At 37.9% G+C, this 27,180-nt stretch overlaps 1 protein-coding gene across 1 annotated transcript in view; it reads left to right on the plus strand.

Moving 5' to 3' along the window:
• Positions 1-27,180, plus strand: part of UNC5C (unc-5 netrin receptor C) — a 421,047-nt gene that overhangs the window by 350,236 nt on the left and 43,631 nt on the right. The window contains exons 6-9 of the mRNA XM_068975344.1: positions 1,784-1,951; positions 4,978-5,142; positions 24,126-24,317; positions 24,994-25,338. Of these exons, the coding sequence (XP_068831445.1) occupies positions 1,784-1,951; positions 4,978-5,142; positions 24,126-24,317; positions 24,994-25,338 (870 nt within the window). The remainder of the gene's footprint in view (positions 1-1,783; positions 1,952-4,977; positions 5,143-24,125; positions 24,318-24,993; positions 25,339-27,180) is intronic.

The raw sequence follows: 27,180 nt of genomic DNA on the forward strand, positions 1-27,180 counted from the left end.
TTTGAGTCTGTTGTTAGTATCATTTTTAGATTGCAAGTATATATTCATTACAGAAAATCTGGGAAGCAGAAAAACGTCAAAGAAAAAAGAAAACCTATAATTTTGTCATCCAGAGATAGCTTTTTAAAAAAAAGGATATGTATACTACCAATATTTTCTTAACATACATAAGATTTTAAAATAAGGGATATAACTTTTTTTTACTTAAAACATAATGTTGAACTATCCACGTCTTACAAAATAGACTTCTACAGCATTATGTTTTAAAATGTGTTCTTTCCTTTTAGCATAGTTGCATTACAGTGCTTTCCCTTTGGCAACCAGCAGTGTGTTCTCTGTCCCTTATTCTGTTTCCGACTCAGATAGGTTTGTTCGTGTCATATTTATTCTGGATTCAACCTGTAAGTGACTTCATATGGTGCTTGTCTTTCTCCTTCTAACTGACTTCACTTAGTGTGACAATCTTTAGCTGCACCCATGTTGCTGCAGATGGCATGGGTTTGTCCTGTTTTACGACTCAGTCGTATTCTGCTGTGTGTGTGTGCCTCGCCTTTTTCACCCGTTACCTATTGACAGACGTTTGGGTTGTTTCTATGTCTTGGCTATTGTGAATAGTGCTGCTATGAACATAGGGGTGCATGCAGGCAGCATCATTTTTAATAGCTGCCTGGCAGCCAATGTCTTGAACATAGTATATTTACCATTTTCCTATTGTTGAATGTCCAAATTGTTCTCATTTTATACAAAAAAATGAAGATAAATCTTCATACAAAAGTTCTTATCTTGATACAGGAAAAAATAATTCTCCACTGAAAAATAGCCTATGTCTCTATGTATAACACATTCATGATTATTACCTATTGCGTAAGATCCTAGAGAAGGAGATGATGGGCATGTGATGAGCCTATATAGGTTTCTGTTATCTGAGTAACACACTTCTTTACCGTCAAGAAGTAGATGCATATACTGTTTGTAGCATGTTTTAACCGGCAGAAAATAATTTTTGTTAGAAATTGCTTAATTATAATAATTTCATGGACTTGTATATTGAGATATGCGAGTATATCAGTATTTTCTAGAGTGAAATCTCTAGAGGTTAATAATAAACATAGTGCTAGATGGTAGGTTTTATAATCGCACCTATACTGACAGCTCCATGGAACACTGTAAATAGTCTTTATACACAAAGTATGTATCCATTGCAGTTACATCAGCTAATTGCTGATCCATTCAAATAGATACTTAGTTAAAAATCCAGCTATCAAGACTTTTTATAAAAAATAGATCCATTTATTAATGAAACTAAAAATTCTTGAGAGGTTATAAAGTTTATATATGCTAAAGATAAATAATCACGTATTATTAAGGAAAGGCTAAATGATTTGATCAGTTACCATGCTTCATAGCCACCTGCAGCCTTCATACAAGGATATAAGCGTATTATTTGAGGTACGTTGTCAAAAGTATCAATAATTTTTGGAGCTTTACTAGGTAAGGGGATTTTTTTAAAACAACAGTGGCTAAGGAGAGGAGAACAGTTCTATTTTCTGAGTAGGTAAATAGATATTGATAATTCATTTTATTTATCCTTGTGCTTAGATTTCAGTTTTATAGTAATAAAATTTTAAATGAAATTATGGCCAAGGTCTCTTCCAGCTTTGAGGTTTTTTATTTTTTTATGGTCATTTGGGATACAACATTCTTGTTTATGTTTGATATGTGGTTTGTGTGTCTCTCTCTGTATGCATGTACGCTTAATTCATGTTTTATCATTTACTTCCAGTAAATGGTGGCTGGTCCACTTGGACAGAATGGTCTGTGTGTAATAGCCGTTGTGGACGAGGGTATCAGAAACGTACAAGGACCTGTACCAACCCAGCTCCGCTCAATGGTGGTGCCTTCTGTGAAGGGCAGAGTGTACAAAAAATAGCCTGTACCACGTTATGCCCAGGTAAATAAACCAGCGCCCTCATTCCAAATGTATCCTCTCATTCTCATAATGTTTTAGGGTATATATACAAAGGCTTATTCTAGACCTGAATGTGTGATAGATAGTATGTAAATCCATCATACCATCCAATGCTCACATTACTGGGAAGTCACATCTTTTTCCCCAAAAGAGTACTTAACTTTATTAATTACATTAACATGCAAAAGAGTATGAAACACACACAAGAACATAATCCCTCTTTATTACTCAACAAAACTGTTGGAGCCAAGTTTGCAGAATCTTATAATGCAAGGCATTTAAATAGCATTGAAAGCCATACATTTAGGATAACAACTATTGATATTCAGAAAGTCAAGGAAATTAATTGGAACTGAAATTTAGAAAGTGTTTGAGGTAAAGTACTTGATATTTGGTGTCAGTTTATGGGTAAGGGCAAATAAAACATTTGGAATGAATTAAAAGGAAGTCTAAGCTTTTGACACACGAGCTAATGGATTTTGAAAATATGATGCAGTCAGCTATTATCTATACATGTTCAGTTCAGTTGCTCAGTCCTGTCCAACTCTTTGTGACCGCATGGACTGCAGCATGCCAGGCTTCCCCGCGCATCACCCAATAGTCTATACATGAATACAGTAACATGTCTATATATGTCAGTCACGTCTTTCTGAGTTATTTGTAATGGTACCTATAACAGGATTGCATCCCTTTGCCTCTGAGCATCTTTCTGTGCTCTCTTATGTTGTCCCAAGCTCTTATCCTTTGGTAAATAGAAGTTAATATCTGCTGAAACCAAAACCTACTAAAATGTCTAATTATATAATAATTGAAAAATTAAGCTAAAATTATTAGTAGTGCATTCCATTGGGGGTAGCTATTGTCACTTTCATTACTTAGATACAAAGACTCCTCACTTACCTTTATTTTACCTAACTTTTGTCGGATTCATTCTTAAGTGGAACCTTTCTCAGAGACAGGTTAGAGAAATGAACTGGAGAGAAAACCATAATCTAAATTTTATCATTCCTATGTTAATTTTCCAAGTATCAAAACAGTATCCCACACTGAACCCTTTTAAGAGCTTTTATTTATGGAACAAATTTTGACACTTAACTAGGCTAAGAATTTCAGTATTTTTTATCTTGTACTCTTCTACATTCTAACTACATACTGACTCCCACATTTAGAAATACACTAAGCATTTAGTTGAGCTTCCATGGTGGCTCAGTAGTAAAGAGTCCACCTGTCAAGACAGGAGACAGCAGTTCAATCCCTGGGTCAGGAAGATCCCTGGGAGTAGGAAACCCACTCCAGTATTCTTCCCTGGAAAATTGCATGGACAGAGGAGCTTTGCAGGCCACAGTCCATGGAGCCACAAAGAGTCTAATATGACTGAGCACGCATGCATACATACAAGCATTTAGTTAAAATAGAAATGTGTGTTTGTGTGTGTACTTTGGGATGGTCTAGGAGAAGGCAATGGCACCCCACTCCAGTACTCTTGCCTGGAAAATCCCATGGATGGAGGAGCCTAGTAGGCTGCAGTCCATGTGGTCGCTAAGAGTCAGACACGACTGAGCGACTTCACTTTCCCTTTTCACTTTCATGCACTGGAGAAGGAAATGGCAACCCACTCCAGTGTTCTTGCCTGGAGAAACCCAGGGATGGGGGAGCCTGGTGGGCTGCCATCTATGGGGTTGCACAGAGTCGGACACGACTGAAGCGACTTAGCAGGTCAAAGCAAACGTCTTTTCTCCAGATAGTTGGGCGTTATTTGTGTAGCTAACTCTGTACAGTTGAAATATTAATACTTTCATCATTTTTTCATGTGGGCATATTTATATCTCTGTACATTGTGCATAATGCATATATTTACACAGTAATTTAAATGACATCACAGAGAGTCTCCAAACTATGCAGACTATTAAAATTGGTCTAATTTCTAGCAAGATGTAGGTATAACATATAATGTACAGTGCATGTTCAATAAGTGATGTTTGCCATTGTCTTGCATTTATTCCTGGATAATTATTTATGGATTTCAGGGAAATTTTCTTAAAATATAACTCTTATTTTGGTATTTTCTTCTTATTTATGTAAGAACCTTTAAAGAATGCATTTTAAAGTATCACCTTAGTGAAATTTACTATCTATTTTCTCAGGTTAGGGTTTAAGTTGTGTGTGTGTGTGTGTTTTTAATAGAGTTATCTTAGCCCATTATCATTGAAATTTACTAACAAGTCAAGCACCAAAATTAAGAAAGTGAGTCTATTCCAAATGACTGAATCACAGGAAAAAAATTAAGGATGTGCTTAAATATTATTTTTAAAATAAAAATAGAAATGTGTACATCATCAAATAAAATCATGGAATGAAATCATCAAATAATAAATGGAAAACAGTATTTTCAAGACAGCATTGCAGAAGATCTTAGCAGAATTAAGCAGCATGGATGAAAACTTTAAAAAAGTATAAGATGTAGATGATAGAGCGGTAAGGAGAGAGAGAAATGGGAATGTAGAGGAATATATGGATAGGATTGAGGTGGGTGGGTGGATAGACAATGGAAGGATTTTTTCCCCACTCTCCTGCCCTCTTCTCCTTAACCCCCCAGGGGTTTACTGGCACTATTCACATGCACAGGCACTATTCATGGGAATATTGGATCCGTAAGGAGGTCCCCTAATTTTCAATCCAAAACCTAAAAGAGAAAAAGGGACACTACTAGGATTTACCTTTATATAACTCCTGGTGACAACTTTGATTTCTGTGTGTCCCATTAAACTTCCCTTGCATGGTCAGTGAAGAAATCATCACACACCTCTTGTAAGGAAAGTTTGCAGAACCCACAGAATGTATGGAGAGCAAGCGCTACTTCCAGCAGTTAAGATGAATGCAGCCCTCCTTGGTGGGGCATTTTCTTCAGTGTTTGGTGTTTTGTTTCTACTTGAGCCCTGCCCACTCTCTGCCTTCAAGAAGCTCCTTCTCTCTTTGACCTGTTGCTGGTTTTTGTTTTTCTGTGGCAGTGGATGGCAGGTGGACCTCGTGGAGCAAGTGGTCTACCTGCGGGACCGAGTGCACTCACTGGCGCAGGAGGGAGTGCACGGCACCCGCCCCCAAGAATGGAGGCAAGGACTGCGATGGCCTTGTCTTGCAGTCCAAGAACTGCACGGATGGGCTGTGCATGCAGAGTAAGTCTGTCTGAGCAAACCGCAGACACGGGGGAGGTGTGTCTTAACCATTGGATTTCTTTGAAGGAAAATCCCATGAATAACAACAAAAATGCACTACTAGAGCTCTCAAAATTGGAAGAAAAAAAAAGAATCTCCCAGAAACCAGAATGAATAATAACTGTGTCCAGTTAACAAATGACACACACACTATTGCTTTCCCATAAGCAAAAAGTGATTTAGTCGTTTCCCTAGAGGGCCTGTCATTGTTTTCAGGGCAGGGAACTGCTGCTCGGTTTTATTAGAGTGCACAAAAGGGCACCCTAAACTCCTCAGAGAATCACGCAACTTCCAAAAAGTAAGCTATTTACTTCTAATTCATGGCTGTTACTGAACCAGTGTCCATGAAGTTTAGAATAAATGTATAAGGACAAGAAACATTTCTGCTGGTAGATTTACCAGTTTTCAAATGTTTAGTGGGAATACTTCACAAGCCCTTGAAATTTCTGGGTTTGTGTTAAAATTATTATGTTTATCTAAAGGGAATCATGTTTATGAAACATAAATTTTTAAATGGATGTAGAAGATTGGCTCAGGAATATAATAGATGCTATAAGCTTAGTATTCCACATTTTTTATGGCTTTGTTACTTAGATTTTCTTAATGAGATGGTGGTTTGATTTCCATACTTAAAATACTTTCCATACTTACTTACTAAGGAGCCCTTAAATATACAAAATTAACCATCTTTTTTATGGGCATGAATTAAGGTACTAAAAATTGTTCTGAAATCACACCTGTACAGCTGAATGAATGAAACAATGTGCTGTCTTTGGATCTTGGGTAACGGTGGCCAAAATGTTGACATTTCTTATAACACAGTACAAATTGCTTGTGGAATACAAGCAATCAAATGTATTTGTGTGGAAGTATTTGTATTTTTCATTTAAGAATAAGATATTTTCAGCACATTTATGAAATTCTATTTATCTCCCAGAGTCTATGCTTACAGGGACCTTTAAAAAGAAACTTTACTTAAAATACAGATAGATAGGTAATAGCATTGCTGACACAGAATATAAATCTAATGGGCCTCTTATTTTTCTGTACATGGTATTCTTTGAGAATAGGCTGAAGCTGAGTGTGAAGCATATTTTCTGGTTGTGATTTGAGGATGGCTACTGTGCCTCTCACTATTTGTACCAGAAACACAGAATGAGAAAAATACAGCTATTTTACTGTTTATCTAGAAATACAGAATTTGTTCCTCTAGGTGTTAGTTTGAGTTGAAGATTAAAATGAAAACATACCACACAAGTTGTTTTTAACATTTTTATAATTTAGTAGTATTCTTTTAGTGTAGAATGAATTAATTCATGTGATTGAAAAGTAACAATATTTGAAGTTTCTCTCTTGCTCACTCCCTTTCTCCCTTTCTCAGTATTATCCTTCAGCTTTGGGTGATTTAATGCCTTCTGCTTCCATTGTGCATATTTTAAAATTCCCAAAGTGACTGATTTAACAAGGAGTACAATGCTACAAGATGGAACATTGGTCCTTTTATTAGTTACGCACAATGACACATTCTAAATTATGACACATATCAAAAACAAGCATGAAATACTCTTTTTGAAAAGATGTTCATTTATTTTTAGCTGTGCTGATGCTGGGTCTTCATCGCTGTGTGGGCTACTCTCTAGCTGTGGTGCACAAGCTTCTCCTGGTGGTGACTTCTCCTGTTAGGGAGCACAGCCTATAGGGCTTCATGGTTGTGGCGCATGGGATCAGTAGTTGCGGCTCCCCGGCTCTAGAGCACAGGCTCAGTGGTCGTGGCGCACGGGCGTGGCTGCCCTGTGCGATCTTCCAGGATCAGGGATTGAACCCACGTCTCCTGCGTTGGCAGGCAGACTCTTTACCACTGAGCCACAGAGAAGCCACAGGTATGAAATGTTCAAGCTAAGAATTTCATCCCTGTGAAAGTGTTGGTCATTCAGTTGTGTTGTCTCTTTGCGACCCCATGGACTATCACCTGCCAGTTTCCTCTGTCCCTCGAATTCTCCAGGCAAGAATACTGGAGTGGTGAGCCATTCCCTTCTTCAGGGGATCTTCCTGACTCAGGCATCGAACCCAGGTCTCCTGCATTGCAGGCAGATTCTTTACCGTCTGAGCCACCAGGGAAGCCCAGCATCCCCTTAGCATCTAGCTTATTTCTTACAGAATTAATACAGTTTTTTCTGATGATTGGGTATGATGGCATGAGGTGTGTGTATGTATAAATAAGGAAGGGGAATAAGGCTACAAAAGTGGTTATTTGTTGTTTATTTCTTTATCAAGTCTCCTATCAGAGAGATTTGGGTGTTTGAATTAAAATCAGATGGTTAAAAAGCTATTTCCTTTTATAAATCTGATTTGCTATAGTAACAGTCCCTACTAAGTCAACAAGCTCTTTCCTCCTCCCTCTTGTATCTACTGTAGTACAAAAGATAATTGTAGTTTGTGCTGTTATCAATTTCCTCAGGGATAAAAACCTCAGATACAGTTGTGCTGTATAATTATAGTATTTTACAGTGAAAGTTATAGTTTCTATTTACAGTAAGCTGGGTGTTTCTGGCATAGCAATGCTGACAGTCTTTCAAAAAAAATAACATCCTCATTTTGGAAAACAAGGCTTCTAATAGTGAACATACCAAGCTTGTAAGAGGGACAAGTTCTGAATTAAGAAAAAGAATGAGGGAAAAAAAGATAGTTATAAAGCTGCAGTTAATAATTAGAAAATATCATTTAGTGTTTGTTTACATTGAGACTTAGTGTTTTCAATGCATTGATAAATAGCTCTTTATAAGTATTGCAATATTATCTCAAAGCTAGCCTGCTTACCATTGAATTAGGGAGGCAGTGCAACCTCTGAACGTACTAAAAATTGTCTACAAGTGATTTGGATATAAATGTAGATACACTGCTAGAAAGGAAGAATTCACAGTTCCCGATGGATGTCAGTAGAATTCAGAGTTATGTAGATAATGTAGTGTAGTATATTTTAAAAGCCAGATTGGTACTTAAGAGCAATACAGTGTCAAATATATAGAAAATATTACTGTCAATGTTTATTCATTAATTTGTTCAAAATAATCATATTTGAACACATTTCTTCCTTAGCCATTCCCCTCATTATAAGCACCTTTGACTGAAAATATCTTGAAATATTGGATAAAATGTTTAAATTTAAAAGACATATAAACACATTTGGAGTGTGTGTAAGAGAGAGAGGATATCAAGTTCAAAAGAAAGAGAAATCCTCAAGTAACAGAAATGAACTCAGATCTAAAGAGGTATCTGTATAAGTGGACACCAGAATAACCAAGAGGAGCATTAGGCATGGATGTAGGTCCTAGGGATTGAGAGTTAGGTTTTTGATTCTGAGGCTGAGTGGAAAGCAAGAAACCTGGATAAAGCTGGGTCTCATAACGGGCTTCCCCTACCATGAAAAATAACTAAAAATTTTTACCCATCACCCCAGGAAAGCTACAGGAAAACTGATGGTACAGAAAAGACGAAGTCTTCACTTAAATAAAACCGCAGTCCTTTACTTAGTTCTGGATATGAAGTATAAGACACCATACAGGGAGGAAAATGCAAAGTATGTGTAATTTATATAAGTAGTAAAACTTCTGGAGTACCAGCAGAAGTGAACAGCAAGCCATTTTCAGGAGTTTTTTCCATAACCTAAGTGCATTGGTCTATGATAAAGATAACTCACTCCTGAAAATTAATTTGTGATACAAGTTTTATATCACCCAAGGGAATAAATAGTTTGCTGCAAGGGAAAGTGGGCAACAATAAATAGGTGTGTCAGTACTTTAATAACATGGACTCCTAGAGCAATCTGAATGAGGCTGTAAAATAAATAACATTAAAAAGGTAAACTTTTAAAAAGGAATATAAGCACAAGTGAAAGAATAGAATATTGTAAAAATGACAGGGATTTAGAGGAAAATCGAATGGAATGTGACCCATTGAGAGGTTAAAACTCAGTGGAAGACTCAAAATCAGATCGGGTCAGAGACAGCTTTTGATAAAATTAAAGAGAAAATTAGTAAACTGGAAGGTAGATCTCATGAAACTTTTCAGAAGACATGGAGAAAGGATAAAGTGAGTGATTATATAAAAGATAGGTTAAAATACAGACTTCCCAGATGAAAAGAATTCAGCTGCCAATGCAGGAGACACAAGAGCCTTAGGTTCAGTCACTGGGTCAGGAAGATACCCTGGAGGAGGAAATGGCAACCCGCACCAGTACTCTTGCCTGGAAAAATCCATGGACAGAGGAGCCTGTTCATAGGATTGCAGAGTCAGACACAACTAGGCACATATGTGTGCACACATTCACACACACACACCTTAAAACACATGGAATATAGAATGAGAAAGTCCCACAGTTATTACTCAAAGGCCATCCAAACATAGTAGTTGATACTGAAGCATAACATATGAAAGAAAGTGAAAGTCTCTCAGTCGTGTCCAGCTCTTTGCGATCCCATAGACTTTACAGTGCATGGAATTCTCCAGGCGAGAATACTGGAGTGGGTAGCCTCTCCCTTCTCCAGGGGATCTTCCCAACCCAGGAATCAAACCCAGGACTCCCACATTGCAGGCAGATTCTTTACCAGCTGAGCCAAGTATGTATTATACATGAGGTATATCCTCATTAGGGCTTCCCAAGTGGCACTAACGATAAAGAACCTCCCACCAAAGAGACAAAGTTTCCGTCCCTGGGTCGGGGAGATCCCCTGGATGAGGGCATGGCAACCCGTTCCAGTTTTCTTGCCTGGAGAATCCCATGGACAGAGGAGCCTGGTGGGCTACAGTTCAATAGGGTTGCAAAGAGTTGGACATGTCTGATGCAACTTAGCGCACACACACATATCCTCATTGGTCTGAAAAAAGTAGGTCTGAAAAAGTAGTTCTTACACTGGAGACAATACTTGCAAATTAAGAACTTATAGGAACTGGTGTTATTTTACTAGAACATTATTATGTTGTAATTCAAAATCATCAGAGTCACTTATCCCAGAAAGAAGCTAGGCATTATTGGTTTATAAGCACATTGTTAATTAGAAAACAAATATTGGAGTTCTTAGGTATGTTAAAAAGTATAGATTGCATTGAGTAAGAAAAGGTAGATGACTTGGAGAAATTTTACTATAGAAAATAACACATGCCTGAACTCTTTGATATAGAAACTTAACATTAATAACAGATTAGACCATTTTTGCTTCATAAAACGACAGAATGCTATATCTTATCCAGAAGGTAATCAAAGTTCTGTAGTGCTGTATGTCTACGTGTGTTTGCTCAGTCGCTCAATTGTGTCTGACTCTCTGTGATGCTTAGGACTGTGAAAAAGCCTGTCAGGCTCCATTGTCCATGGAATTTTTCAGGCAAGAATACTGAAGAGAGTTTCCTCTTCCAGGAGGTCTTCCCAACCCAGTAGTTGAACTCACATCTCCTGCATTGCACGTGGATTCTTTAAAAATTTGGCATTGGAGTACAGAATGAAGCAGGGCAAAAGCTAATAGAGTTCTGCCAAGAGAATGCACTGGCCGTGCATTCTCTTCCAACAGCACAAGAGAAGACTCTACACATGGACATCACCAGATGGTCAGCACCAAAATCAGATTGATTATATTCTTTGCAGCCAAAGATGGAGAAGCTCTATACAGTCAGCAAAAACAAGACCGGGAGCTGACTGTGGTTCAGATCATGAACTCCTTATTGCCAAATTCAGACTTAAATTGAAGAAAGTGGAAAAAAACACTAGACCATTCAGGTATGACCTAAATCAAATCCCTTATGACTATACAGTGGAAGTGAGAAATAGATTTAAGGGCCTAGATCTGATAGACAGAGTGCCTGATGAACTATGGACGGAGGTTCATGACATTGTACGAGTGACAGGGATCAAGACCATCTCCAAGAAAAAGAAATGCAAGAAAGCAAAATGGCTGTCTGAGGAGGCCTTACAATTAGCTGTGAAAAAAAGAGAAGCAAAAAGCAAAGGAGAAAGGAAAGATATACCCATTTGAATGCAGAGTTCCAAAGAAGAGCAAGGAGAGATAAGAAAGGCTTCCTCAGTGATCAATGCAAAGAAATAGAGGGAAACAATAGAATAGGAAAGACTAGAGATCTCTTCAAGAAGATTAGAGATACCAAGGGAACATTTCATGCAAAGATGGGCTCAATAAAGGACAGAAATGGCATGAAACTAACAGAAGCAGAAGATATTAAGAAGCAGTGGCAAGAATACACAGAACTGTACAAAAAAGATTTTCATGACCAAGTTAATCACGATGGTGTGATCACTCAACTAAAGCCATCCTGGAATGTGAAATCAAGTGGGCCTTAGGAAGCATCACTACGAACAAAGCTAGTGGAGGTGATGGAATTCCAGGTGAGCTATTTCAAATCCTGAAAGATGATGCTGTGAAAGTGCTGCACTCAATATGCCAGCAAATTTGGAAAAGTCAGTAGTGGCCATAGGACTGGAAAAGGTCAGTTTTCATTCCAATCCCAAAGAAAGGCAATGCCAAAGAATGCTCAAAGTACCGCACAATTGCACTCATCTCACATGCTAGTAAAGTAATGCTCAAAATTCTCCAAGCCAGGCTTCAGCAGTATGTGAACTGCGAACTTCCAGATGTTCAAGCTGGTTTTAGAAAAGGCAGAGGGACCAGAGATCAAATTGCCAACATTCGCTGGATCATGGAAAAAGCAAGAGACTTCCAGAAAAACATCTATTTCTGCTTTATTGACTATGCCAAAGCCTTTGAGTGTGTGGATCACAAAAAATTGTGGAAAATTCTAAAAGAGATGGGAATACCAGACCACCTGACCTGCCTCTTGAGAAACCTGTATGCAGATCAGGAAGCAACAGTTAGAACTGGACATGGAACAACAGACTGGTTCCAAATAGGAAAAGGAGTACATCAAGGCTGTATATTGTCACCCTAGTTATTTAACTTATGTCAGGAAATTGCCAGGAGAAATATCAATAACTTCAGATATGCAGATGACACCATCCTTATGGCAGAAAGTGAAGAGGAACTAAAGAGCCTCTTGATGAAATTGAAAGAGGAGAGCGAAAAAGTTGGCTTAATGCTCAACATTCAGAAAACAGATCATGGCATCTGGTCCCATCACTTCATGGCAAATAGATGGGAAAACAGTGGAAACAGTGTCAGACTTTATTCTTCTGGGTTCCAAAATCACTGCAGATGGTGACTGCAGCCTGAGATTAAAAGACACTTACTCCTTGGAAAGAAAGTTATGACCAACCTAGCATATTAAAAAGCAGAGACATTACTTTGTCAATAAAAGCCCATCTAGTCAAAGCTATGGTTTTTCCAGTAGTAGTGCATGGATGTGAGAGTTGGACTGTGAAGAAAGCTGAGCACCAAAGAACTGATGCTTTTGAACTGTGGTGTTGGAGAAGACTCTTGAGAGTCCCTTGGACTGCATGGAGATCCAACCAGTCCATCCTAAAGGAGATCAGTCCTGGGTGTTCATTGGAAGGACTGATGTTGAAGCTGAAACTTCAATATTTTGGCCACCTGATGCGAAGAGCCGACTCATTTGAAAAGACCCTGATGCTGGGAAAGATTGAGGGCAAAAGGAGAAGGGGACAACAGAGGATGAGTCGGTTAGATGGCATCACCAACTCAATGCACGCAGGTTTAGGTAGATTCCGGGAGTTGGTAATGGACAGGGAGGCCTGGCGTGCTGTAGTTCATGGGGTTGCAAAGAGTCGGACTCGACTGAGGGACTGAACTGAACTGAAGTTAACTCTTTATCTACTGAGGCATCAGGGAAGCCCTTAGTTGTCTTTCTGTTATCTCTAAGATTGTATGAAGGGCTTCCCTCGTAGCTCAGTTGGTAAAGGATCCACCTGCAATGCAGGAAACCCCAGTTTGATTCCTGGGTCGGGAAGATCTGCTGGAGAAGGGATAGGCTACCCACTCCATTATTCTTGGGCTTCCCTTTTGACTCAGCTGGTAAAGAGTCCACCTGCAATGAGAGAGACCTGGGTTCGATCCCTAGGTTGGGAAGATCCCCTGGAGAAGGGAACAGCTACCCACTCCAGTGTTCTGACCTGGAGAATGCCATGAACTCTATAGTCCGTCGGGTCACAAAGAGTCAGACACGAATGAGCAACTTTCACTAAGACTATATGAAAGTAGCTTCTGGTTTTGCCACATAGTTTTGAGACAGGATTTATATAAAATGGTTCTGGAGAGAGAGAACGCTATAGACCCAGAAGGAAAGAGGTACAAAAGAAAAAAAAAAGGCACTTAAGACAGTCTCCAAAAATGTTGAGCCAGTAAGCATATTTACCATTTATATTGAAATACGCTTGTATCCTGGAGAAGGAAATGTCTACCCACTCCAATATTCTTGCTTAGAGAATTCCATGGACAGAGGCGCCTGGAAGACTACAGTCCGTGGGGTCGCAAAGAGTCAGACACGATTGAGCGACTAACACTATACACAGTTGTATAACCTAGACCTGATAACTTAACTTTTATAACCTTTATAATGATTTGTAGTAAGACCTACTTTGTCCACTTGGCATAAAATGGTTTAATCCATGCTTACCTTTTCCTTTTGAAAATGGCAGTCAAGGGAATATATATGTGACTTGATACAGAAATGGTGCTTTATATATATTTATGAATACACTCAATTAGATTATTACATTGCTGCCCCTATTCCTATAGACTTTGGGTTTTAATCCTATTTGAAGATTGGAGTCCCACATTGGGATGTGAGAGTTCACATCCGAATTTAGAATTCCTCCTCCTTGCTGCAGAAGGTTTATGCCACAGCAGATAAATTAGAAATTGCAATTTACAAACAAGAACTGCCCGGAATTGTCTGCATCAGTGAACTTCCTGACTTTGGAAAATTAAAATGTTTTCCAGTCTGCAAATTTAGCACTTTCTACTCATTAAAAAATTTACATGTCACCCTGCTCTTCCATTAATTCTCACATACAGAGGAAGTGGCAGAACTCTGTGTGTAAATTGTAGTGTGGACCCACTGCATACCAGGGCCCCCAGAATCCCAAGGGGATTTAATGTATTTAATGTGAGGAAATCATTTACTTTGCAAATACTCTGTTCTTGACTTTAGCACAATATGTTTATAATCACCATGGTAGGCATTTGAGAAGGTGCAAGTCAGTATCCAGTGAAATTCTTGTCAGCACAGCAGTTTGATAGGGAAGTATAATTGTGTCAGACAGCGAGTGCTTTATCTGTAGTTTGGAAGATGTTGATGTCATAGCTGTGTTTGTATAGTCTTTGATATGCATAGTGTCCCAGCTGGCAAATAAATATTCTGTCCATGGACTGGCTGCCAAACACACTGCTCTGCTTTCGCTGGTATTATGAATGTGGTTTACTTTTGCTTTTTTCCTTTCTGGTAAAACATTTTCCTGCTTCTGAAAGTAGGGATGTGGTTAGGAACTTTAGCCCACAGAAACCTGATGGAAACCTATGGCGGCCTGAGCAGATTGGTGTGAGAGGACAAGTGCAAGGTCTTCAGCTTCAAGGATGCAAGGGAAACTCCAAGGGGATGGAGAAAGTTACCACCTTTCACAACTGCAGCAAAGCACGGACTTCTTCAGGTCTACAGAGGGGCAGGGCCTATGCTTTTGAGTGTTTCTTTTTGCCTAAAAATCCAGCAGGTAGGGTGATGAATGCTAGAAATTGGCCTCTTTACTTCAGGACTTTTCATTACTTTTTCTCAGATGTCTTTAACTACTATGGATTGCATTATCACTGCCTTTGGATTTAATAATATCCTTTTTCTGAGGGTGCATATTGAATAGAAAATACCAATTGACAACTCGGGCAGCTGATTTAGGAGTCTGATTTTTCTCAACTGTTTAGTTGAATATCGGATATTTATTCATCACCTTCTGTGGGTCATGAGATAAGGCTTCTATATCTGAGATTTTCATTCCCTGCTATTCGTTTCAGAGGGGCGTGGTTGTCAGCTTTAGGAACAGGCTGTGGATCAGTTAGTGAAGCGTGGCAGACGGTCCTGGGAAGACTGGAGCACAAATTACCGTGGCAATTTAGATAACTGACATCAGCGATAAGCAAATGTTCTTTTCAATTTTTGTTGTCATGTCCTAGGATTTATATATTCATTTATTTGGAGTTCCTTAAGCTCCTGTCAATAAATAAACCCTCAGAAGAGTGGTAAATTATAATAAATGGCCATGAGTGTCTTTGACAGACCTGACCTTTGACATCATTAGTGCAGTCTTGATGGGGTGGCTAGATAAGAGCCAAACTAAAAGGGAAAAAAAAAAAATCTGGACATGTTTATTTAGAATGGTCCTGGAGGTTTTTAATAAGAATATTTGCATCAGAAGAAATGAAATTGGAATGAGAGAAATCAGATATGTTGGCTTAGTGTAAGGTCACTGGCAGAAAGAAAGACCCAGGCAACCAGATTGAGAAGAGCATAAAATCCATGGAGGACAGAGATTCTTCTAATGCTTGGATCGTAAAAATGAGGACAAATCTGAAGTGATCTGTTGTACTTCAGATAGATAAATTTGCTAAAACTGATCAAAAGCTTAATGATTTAAAAAACTTGGACTTTTACACAACACAATGCTTTTATAAACTAGAATTGCTATGTCATATTCATAACTTATATACTATTCCCCATGTGAGCTGTGAACTATATCTCAATAATTATTTAATCCTAACCATATTATAAAATCTGTTTATTAAGGTTGTAAGTGCAGGTTCATACTGAAATGAAATATTTATTAATGTCCATACTGAAATATAATGAGTAACCTTGAAGGCAAGCAGGAACACCTTTAAAGGTGTTCCTTTAAAACTCTACCTGTCTCCCTTTGGCTACAAACTTGATAACTAAAACAGTTAATTCCAAGACATCTATTGATATATACTTTCCTTTTATACCTTCCTTAAATCTGGCTCAATGGTTCACAAACTTTGGAGAATGTAAAAATTATTGTATCATATATGTGTATATTTCTATATGTTTAGTTTAAAGGAGTTACAGATATAATTTTATTCACTTTCTACCTAAGGCCCTGACATTAGTTGCTTCTAAATCCAATCTACTATGTTAGATGTGGCGAAACTGAAGCAAAATTGACCTGTGTTCAATTTAACAAAGCTCAAAAAGTACAGAAAATAATCTTACAAACAGAAATTCTGATATTCCCCTAATAATAGCTCTAACTGGGAAAGGAGGAAACTGAGGCATAAAATTGAAACAGCCCACCCAGTGCCCACAGGTTAGTGTGAGAGACAATATATAAACCCACATCTGTCTAATTTTGAAATAAACCTTTTTCCATATGGTCTCTTGGAGACAGAAAGCAAGTTGTCAGCTTTTGTTGTTTTAAAATGTGATTTTCTTCTTATGTGTAGTGTTCCTCAAGTTTTTTATGTTTATTCCTTTTTTTCTGTTATCAAAAATGTTGGCATCATTTTTTGAGAGAAACAATGTTGTTTCTCTTTTAAATATTTACATTTATGGTAGGTTCTATGCCAAATACAATGTGATTATCATACATTAACACCTGCATTATGCTAGCATAGCTCTCCAGTTACCTTAGAGTAGAGATGTCCAAATTTGGAGAATGTCTTTGCTTATCCTACACTTTAAACAAAAGACACTATTTGGATGTTGTTTTCTTTAAGGGTGAAAATCTCTGTTGTTTTAACTTTCTTATGACTGTCAGTGATAACATTTCAAATGGAGAGGTATTTTCTAGTCTAAATAATTAGCATTACTTCATTGAATAACTGAATTGCAAATTAAGCCATGAACATATCAAGCCCTTTTCTATGATTTCCTTGTCTATCCTCATTTAAATCTATTCATCAGACAGTACATGTAAAAATGACAGGTATGTAGCCTAAGAGCTGGAATCTGCCTCTGGCTTTAATGTTTCACCAACTTTGTGATGTTAGACAAGTCCCTTCATCAGTCTATGCTCGGACTCCTGGGTCTGTGAGTACAAAGGGGTTAGAAGAAGAAATTCAAATCAATGATCTATTTTCACTCTAACATCCTGGGGGTTTGCAAGTTAGTAAGGGCATAGACTTGGTTCTCAGCAATATATACCTGGCTACTGATGCTCAGAACTTTTAACATTTCTCACAGCAGCTTATTTGCTTGATAACTTTTCTATTAGAATACTTTTTGCTTTAAAGTTTGTATTATCTTTTAAAAATTTAATCATAAAATCATGATCATTTTGACTGTTGTCTGTTATTCATATCTCTTGAAAATTTAAAAAGACTAGGAATATCAGTGCAGTTGGTGTTGATTGGGGAAATGAAGATTTATGTATTATAGTTCCTGGTGTTGTTCACAGCAAGATTTCCTAACTATAAACCCACTAAATAGGCTATGTTTGGGCTTATTATTGCACAGTTACAAGCCATGTACTTAAGGATAACTTGATATTACTCACTGCTGTATAAAACTGAGGAAAAGTTCATTTGCCTTTTTAGGACATTTGTGCATGGGCTCTCATTATATAACAGTTGGACATCAGCTGAAAAATATGGGTAAATCCCATCTGTAGTCTGAAGGATGAGTTAAGTGAAAATTAGAAAAAGTCATTCCTTCCTCAAGTCATTTAGCCACCATCCACCAGAACATTGTTATATGAGCAATCCAGATCCTCAGTCAACCGGACTGTGAATGGGGCCTACCAAAACTGAACAGTGCAAAACTTGCATGCTGTCAGCTTTTCTCACAGAAGGACAGAAACCCAATTTGCCTGTCAGAAACTTTCCTTTACTTTGAAATACGATTTCCCATGTTGGGAACTGGTTTTCCTCCTCTGAAAAAAAGTTGAGCTAGATATTCTCTTAAATGAATGTTTTGAGTAGTTATGACCTAGCTTCCTAGCGTAAGAAGCATTTCACTAAACTTTTAAGAGGAGCCCACTGCTGCTCTGTATTCCTTCTATCGGTCCATGGGAGGTGGTTTTGAAAGGTGTTGTCAGTGGAGGTTGATTTTGTTCCAGTTAGTTCTTCTATGACTTGACCGTGTCTCCCATTGCAGGGCATTCAGTGCCCTTGGCCCTCACCCACTAAATACCAACAAACAACCACCTAATCATTAGGACAAGCAAAAAACACCTCCTTGACCCTGCTTCCAGTAGAAAATCATTTTAGCATCAAGTTGCTCTCTGGTCTTGGGAATTTGTTTCTGAAACTTGCTACTAAAGCCTGGATTGGAAAGATCCCCTGGAGAAGGGCATGGCAACCCATTCCAGTATTCATGTCTGGAGACTCCCATGGATAGAGGAGCCTGGCAGGATACAGTCCATAGGGTCGCAAAGAGTCAGACATGACTGAAGCAACTTCATGCACTCACACAACGCATGAACACTTTATAAATCTCATTTATCCTTTCCACAACTACACGGAAATGCATATTCATAGTCCCTTACACAGATTAAGAAGCTGATGCTTAGAGGAATGAGGGAGTTTGACCAAGCTCTCATAGTTAAGAAATTGACAGGGCCAGGATTCCAGCTGAAGTACATGAGACTATAAAACTCAGTTTCACTGCTTTGGCCAACAGCCGAGGTGATTTTTCAACGACTTGCCTTTCAAGTAGTAAGAAAGTGAACTGAAATCCCTACCTTATAAACCAGGCTGTTGATAGTGACACTGAAAACAATTATTCTGTACTGTGTTCTGCCAGAGATGCGATTTTTCATTATTGCTAGGACTGCTCTCAGCAGGATCACCTCATTAGCTGAAGAAAATGTTCCCTGTTGTTCCATGAGAGACGGATCAGATGGAGAAGTATAAAAACAAACTCTAGAAAGTGACTCGGTGTTCCTTTCGTTTAGGGGATAAAACAGTAATCCCCTTCTTTTCTGATACCCAGCTTCCTAAGTGATGTTTTAGTTGTGTAGATGCCGAAGTGTTTTGAAAAGGATGGAAAAAGTTTTACAGAGTTGCCTTTCAAAGTTCTTTATCAGTGTTTCCATAACAGTAAGTTAGGCTGTTGAACCATTAATGAGTGCACTTACTACTTGGCTGTTTTAAAATTTCCTATGTAGGAAAATAGCAGTTTGGCTAGATTGGTCTCTGTCGACTATGAGGAAGAGCAAATAGTGAGACTTTAGTATTTTTTATCTTAGAACAACCTCAAGTGCAAGTGCATCATTAAACATATCAATATACCTATGGATAGACATCTTCCAGGCCATATTTTATAGCAACCATCCCTAAAGTCCTGTCACTTCTCTTCCTTTGCTCTCCACTATCTATAGAGAAACCAAAGTGATCTTTTCAGGATTAGGTTTGATGACAGGATTTGCATTTCATTTCGAATAAAATCAAAGCACCTCATCGTGGACCATCAGGCCTATGAGATCTGGCTGCTGCTCTTCCCTCTGAGGCTCCCTCCTCCCTTTTTCCACTCACTGACGTCTAACCACTTCCTTTTTATATCAGGATTTTTGCATGTGCTGTCCTTCTTCATGGACCATGTTCTCCACAGATCTTTACCTGGCCAATTCTTTCTCCTTGTTCAAGCTTCAGTGTAAATTTTATTACAGCAGAAAATTTTTCCCTGATTCCCTCAATTAGTCTTTTATCTCCAGTCACATTGCATTTTACTTTATTTTCCGAGAGGACTTTTCAGCATTTGAAATGATCTTGATTATTTTGTTTACTTGTTTATTTTCTGTTAAGAATGAAAGCAGTGACTTTTCTCATCTTGTTTGTCACTGTACCTCAATGCCTAGAATAGAACCCAGCATATACTGGGGTCAAGAGTATTTGTTAGGTGACTGAATGAATTAATGGATTCCGGTTCTGTGCCTGGAAATGTAAGTCTGAGGTAAATTGTCATAAGGCATATATATTGAGTGGCCCAGATCTAATTAAACATGGGAAAGTAGAAACTAAAATGAAATTATCAATTTTCTTTTTATTATTCCTTGATCTACCTGTCAACTGGGATTCTGTTGGGAAATAGGTAAAAGCTGAGGAAAACCTAGGGCTGCTTCACAGGGTGAACTTTCAGACCACGTTATAGCTCACAAAGAGATAGGCTTTTTATAAGATACAGCTCTTCTGCTTATTCCAGTAGGCTCACACTATTCTTATCAAAAATTTCAGGGTAAACATCAAACTATCCCCAAATATCCTATTTTATACTTCTTTCCTGGCCCTCACATCTGCCAAAAAAAGAAAAATCTTTTGACATCACCCAGCTTAAAATCATTTTCTACAACAGTGACATCACTTATCTGGTCTCCTGTACTAGCTGTAAAATTATATTGTCTTAAATCTTTGGGTTTCAAAAATAACCTTTTTTCCTGTGCTCGTATATGTCCCAGATGTCCTTTTATTGAGTTCACGGAATACAAATGGAAAAAGGTTATTACCAGACAGAGTGTTTAAAGATGAAAATCAAACCTAATACATGGACTCCAACAACTGGAATAAGGAATATAATATTTATAAAACTGAGTAGGAGGTTGCAATCATTGCTCTAAAATAAAGCATTAAAAATTAATTCAGAGCAAACCTGTCTGTGCTACAGCAAAGCTCTCTTTCATTAAGGTAGCACTGCATGTTTCTCCTGAATTAGTTACCCAAATAAGTAAATAGGTTATAAGAACTGTGTGTTCTGCAAACTACAGAAGGTCTGCATGAGGCACAATTTAGAGTTACCTTCAGTGTTAAAGCATTACAGACAGACCTTTAATTTTGAACCAATTAATTGTGATTCTTGCAGTTTCTCTACATTTTTTTGCCCTTGAGTATTACTAGGAACATTTAATTCACATGTTTCTTATTCATCCTCATTTGATTAATTTAAATGATGCTGTATTATTTGATTAATTCATGTTGCAGAATATTAAATATTAGGAATCTGTGGGTGTTAGTTATGTGACACTTTAAACTTTTCCATAGATTTTCATTTCAAAAAGTTTCATGTTCCCCATTTAAGAAATATTTTCCCACAATCTTCTACTTCACATTATTGCTATTGTTTATCATCATCAATATCATCATTATCATCAGTTTCCTACCTTGGATTGCACTAAAAAGAAAAAAAAAGGAAAACTGCTATTGTTTATCTCTGCATTCACTATTGGGATGAGGTTTTTATTTTGCCCAATTTATACTATTCCTCTGAAGCCCTAAAATAAATAACCGTATAATCTCTAGGCTCTATTGATTTTTTAATGATTTCAAATAAAAAGCATCCAGTTTCCATTGCATTGACAAACTGCTCAGCCCCTGGGCGAAACCTACTGGATTCCTGTTAGATGGAGGCCCAACAACTGGAAGTCCAAAAAGTACACTTGAGATGGAAGGAAGAGAGCTGGTCTGCTCAGCTCAGTAAATGGGTATTTAACCTTTGACCAATGACGACAGGCCTTCTCTAGTTCTATTAGACTGAGAGCAAGCTGTTATGATTAAATAAAAGAGAAAAAAAAAAAACTGTTTAGAGCCTTACTGAATATGTCCTGGGAATTAAGGCATATGGCAGGGATAAGGAAAAAAGATTTTCCTTATGCTAATGACCCTTGATGTCTGAAATAAATTAGATCCATTAGAGTTTATGCTCAATAAAAGAAAGACTTTAAGCACTCCAAAGTTAGTGACTCGAGACCAGTTTTTGCTCTGAAATTCAATCTGCCTCCTTATTAATTCTTAGTGAGGCTCCAGAGCAGACAGGAGATGCAAAATCATAATTCTGTACTGAACCAGAATTTTAAAGGACCCAGGTTTCTTCTCCTTTTATTTTAATTAAACCATTTTTCATGCTTCTCATTTTGTTTCCCTCATTAATTTGATTTTGTTCCCATTTTTGTTTCATTTTTTGTTTCTTTTTCAAGGTTTCATTTATCCTATTTCAACTGAGCAGAGAACCCAGAATGAATATGGATTTTCTTGTAAGTTTGATGTTTGGTTTTTATGTTGCTGAATAATCATTTAATGTTATTGCCCCCAGTTCAAGTTTACCTTTCCTTGGATCACAGATGTGCACACAGGAAATCGGCGCCTAATATATTCCAACATGAAAAACAAATTAGATTTTCACTGCTGAAAAGAAGAAAGGGTCATTTCAAGTCTCTGCCAGCTTTAAAATCTATCAGTCTAACATTCAAAGCTTAAGTCCCACTAGCTGACAAAACATATCATGAAATATGTGGATCTAAATAAAGGGCAAGTTTCGAATGCTAAAAAGTAGAGAGTTGAGAAAATGCAGATCCATTGAGTTAGAGATCATGAATGTTGAATAAGTAATTACAGCCTGGTAAAGCAAAGCATTAAGGTTTTAGATACAGAATTCTGACCAGAATTCAGACCACTGCTGTAGGGCCTCACATGGAACCCCAATAGCAAAATGAAATCAGTACTCTGAAAGCACTGCTCACAGTGCCATGAGGGTTTGGTACATCACTCGTTTCCTAAAAATATATCGGCCAGTATCAACTTGATTGATGCTTGAGCAGAGAGTCTGGAAACTTTGATAAAGACAATTATTTAAAAAGAATATAGATTCTTTCACATATAGTACATTTAAACAAAATCCTGAAAGAAATGGACCGATTTCCCATAGGGAATGCTATTTTACTATCAGTGTGTTACAGATACATGGCGTGAGACAAGTCGTTTCACCATATAATAAACCATGTGACTGTGAGTCTTAGGAAAGAGGAGTAGTTCCTTGACTTTAGGAGGCCAGGAGACCTGCAAACCTTAAAATTCTCTTCCTGCAAAATAAAAATGCCCTTGTATAAAGTTGACCATAAAAACATTTTTCTTGACCATCTGAAGCACCAGTTTAATCACCTTTCACAGTGAGCAGACAGTTTTGGTTAATCTTGCTGGTCATTTTTGTGAGTCACAGAAAACTAAAAATAATCGAGACTTAAAGATGTCTGAAGGATTCAGGAAAGCTTTACTTTTTGTTGGTTGAATTATCAACTTTTATCACCATTTGCCATTGGATCAGAGCATGTTCTCTGCCACTAAGGCAACATACAACATTTATAGGAATTTTCTTCTTGCTCTACCCAGAGACAGACCTCCCAGCTGACCTCACACCATGTTAATCAAATGCCTAATTGCCTTTTGGGCATAGTCTGACCTTTCTGATCACTGAACCAGGCCTTTATCTTACTCAGTACAGCATAGAGCTATATTTTATTCCAGTAATGAGTGGCTCACATGTAAATCTCTGAGAAGAACCCATAAGAATCTCAGTGTGCTCAGAGGTAATACTGAATCTGTAGCAAAAGCCTGGAGTTATCAGTAGTAACCTCTGCTCCCCAGACCTGGGTCTTCTGAAAGTATACCTTTCAAACCCAGCATGTTTGCTCCCAATGTTTGCCTTGCCTTGCCTTCCATTGTTCCCACCCACCCCTTCACTGATTTAGCGCAAAGTGAGAAGAGTGCTGTGGTAAGTAATTTTGTGACTGGGAATGATACTTAGAAAAATATTCTGGTGCAATAAATATACAGATTCAGTAAATGCCAGGTGTTTCTAACAGTGTTTATGTTTGTTTTTAAAGAACTATCAGTGAATTTAAAGCTGCCTTCCAAACTTCTCCACCTGAAATTAGTAATAAGGTTTTGGGTTTTTTTCTTTTTCCTATGGGTTGGGATGGTTTTAGCTCCAGTTTCCTTTTATGCCTTATAGTAAATGGTCTGTTATGTTGCCCAATTTAAGATAGATTAGTGAGTGAATAGATGCAGAGTGAGAAAGGAAAAAAAAAAAGCAAGATAATTTTCCATTGAAAGGCCACAGTTGTTTTAAATAGCTTTTGAAATAGATTTGAAATTAACCTATAAAAAAGGCAATAACTGTCTGAAAAAAATTATAGCAATACGTATATGTACTGTGAGAATTTTCTCTAACCACCAAATTCCATGTCTCCTTTTCCCCTTTAGCTGCTCCTGATTCAGATGATGTTGCTCTGTATGTCGGCATTGTGATAGCTGTGATAGTTTGCCTGGCCATTTCTGTAGTTGTGGCCCTCTTTGTGTATAGGAAGAATCATCGTGACTTTGAGTCTGATATTATTGACTCTTCTGCACTCAATGGAGGCTTTCAGCCTGTGAACATCAAGGCAGCAAGACAAGGTCAGTTGACATTGCATTTCATATGTGGCCTTAAGCATGCCTGCAGCCTCCCTATATGTCTTCAAAATCAATGAAACTATGTTAGCTGAAATATAAGCTCCGTGGAGACAAAGATTTTCATCTATTTTGTTGATTACTATGTTAATTTCCTTCATATAACTCATTAGAGTTGACAAGGTGCATAGATCTCTTTTTTTCCCTTTTGTAACAGGTTTCTCTGTCATACTTTTAAAGTTTTATTTGAGAAGAGTACAAAGATTGGTTGATAGACTTCTTATGTTCCCTTTTTTCTCCTGTTAACAAGTTATCTTGTATTGCTCTGAATACAGTGGTCTACAGGTGAACCCAAATCCCGTATAGATGACTACTACCTAGTCACCTAGTGAGGATCACAAGTGTCTGCAGATTCAGTCTGTTGAGTTAGCTAAGTACCATAGAAACAATGAGTAATCTTCAAGGCAAAATATAGAATGAACTTGTCTATTTATTTGTAGCCAATAATTAAACAGATCCCAGCTATCTAATTGCCATTTTCAATAGAACCCTAGTGTCTGTCCATCTCTAATATTTGTTGAATTGCTTTGCTGTTGGCTCAGAAAGTGTCAGGGAGAGTCTGACTAATGTAAGTTGTCTGAATGAAGAATGCAAATGGGCGTCCTTTCTCTTTCTGACTCAGATCTCCTGGCAGTACCCCCAGATCTCACATCAGCCGCGGCCATGTACAGGGGACCTGTTTATGCCTTGCATGATGTCTCAGACAAAATCCCAATGACCAACTCTCCAATTCTGGATCCACTGCCTAACCTGAAGATCAAAGTGTACAATACCTCAGGTGCTGTCACGCCCCAAGATGACCTCTCTGAGTTTGCATCAAAACTGTCCCCTCAGATGACCCAATCCTTGTTGGAGAATGAGGCCCTCAACCTGAAGAATCAGAGTCTAGCACGGCAGACGGACCCCTCCTGCACTGCGTTTGGCACCTTCAACTCCCTTGGGGGTCACCTTGTTATCCCCAACGCAGGTAATTCCTCAAGGTGTTGATGTTGCAGAGGTGGATCTGGGAAACCTACTCTTGTCCCAAGATCTTTATTGTTTGTTTTCATTAGGCCTGAAAAGTTAAATGCATCCTATCTCATCCAAATCTATTGTTACTTTCAATGTAAAGCAAACACTACTTCAGTCAAGATCAGCAGAACTGTTTATCTTCCTCTTGTCAACTCTGAAAACACTTCCTCTAGAAATATTGCACTCACAACTTTCTGCCAAGGCATAACTTACGACTGCCATTGCCCTTCTTTTTAATAGCCCTTCAGAGGCAGCATTAAGCCAAAAGCCTTCACTGTTGTCATCACACTTTAAAAGGACAAATTAATTAGGAAACATATCAGTTGGTTCAGTTCCAATTTCCTACAGGAAGCAGTACTTCAGAATACAAAGTTAGATGATGAGAGGACACGATATTAGACATCAAACCTTCATTTTTTAATTCTTTTTTACACAGTCTTCAGGGTCAAGGTGTTTATAAGGTGTTCACTCCACATAGCTTCATCATGTGTCTTTTTAAGGTAGGATTAAAGTAGTGCCTTTTAGTAGTAGTCAGTTTTCCGTTCATTTAGTTATCTGCTTATAGAGAATAAGCTCCATAAAGCTCTTAAATAGAGAACTAAAGTTAGTGGCTCACAATGTTTGCTTAAAGTTTGGTATTTATTAATCAGTATGGAACCATCAGTTATGAGAGGGTTCATGGACTACCCTGTGCATGTCCAGGCACTCTTTTGGACCAGATAGAGTAGTCTGTGAACACAGGAAAAAAACAGTTTGATTAAACTAAGATCTATACATGCATAAGAAGAGAATGTAATATGTAAACAGCCATAGAGCCAAGTAATATAGAGAACCAGTTGAACTTGTCTTTGATTCTTCCTCTCATTCAGTCCCCCATTTCAACACCTTAGCAATTTTTCATCCCATGCCTTTTAAATATGTATTTTAATAAATTGAAATATTTAATGGAATATCGTTTTTACTTTTCTAAAATACATTTTACAGAGCTGAGATCACACATTACATAAAGTGCTTTTATTCCAGTCTTTCTCATTCTCATGCAATTGCATGCTTTTTAAAATCATGATTTTAAATATATTTTAATAGTCTGTAAATGAATAGATCAGAATATACTCTACTGTTCTTTCCTTGTTTAAACACTGTATTATTTCCAAGACGGTTTTTTTTTTCATGACAGCCAGTGGATTATACCTCTCCTTTCCATTTCTACACTTGTCACTTTTTCACGTATGAATTATTTTAAGGGCTTCTTAAGTAGAAAGGAGAGAGCCAGCATGTTTAAATATGTACTGGGCAATGGTGATCTACATGCATTATTTTATTTAACAGTAATCTAATATGTCTCAGGCCTTATTCTTGTTACACTGCATCCATAATTCTGTCTTATCCCCTTAACAAAATAAAGGTACATTTGATTGTTCCCATTGGAAAAAATAAAAATACCGAGGCTTGCGTGCCTCGTGTGTGGTCTTCCTCCTTTCATTGTGTGGCTCACCAGACCATCCTGATACCTGACGTGAGCATGACATTCTGCTTCTGCAGTACTACAAGGCGCACATCGCTTCTCAAGAAGGTCATGCCTCGGCAGTTGCAACCAGCTATACAAAGGGCTTTGAATAACTATTCCTCTTTAACTCTGTCCTTTACTCTTGAGACTTGCCAATACGGTCAAGCAATTTCCTTATGGTCCTGTGTTCATATGGCATATTCCATTTCCTTGCTAATGAAATAAGCTACTCAAAGACAAGAACACTGTCTTTTACTTCTTGGCGTTCACAACCCGTCAAGAACTCTACTC

The sequence above is a fragment of the Capricornis sumatraensis genome, chromosome 7, assembly GCF_032405125.1.
Source record: "Capricornis sumatraensis isolate serow.1 chromosome 7, serow.2, whole genome shotgun sequence".
NCBI classification, from domain to species: Eukaryota; Metazoa; Chordata; class Mammalia; order Artiodactyla; family Bovidae; genus Capricornis; species Capricornis sumatraensis.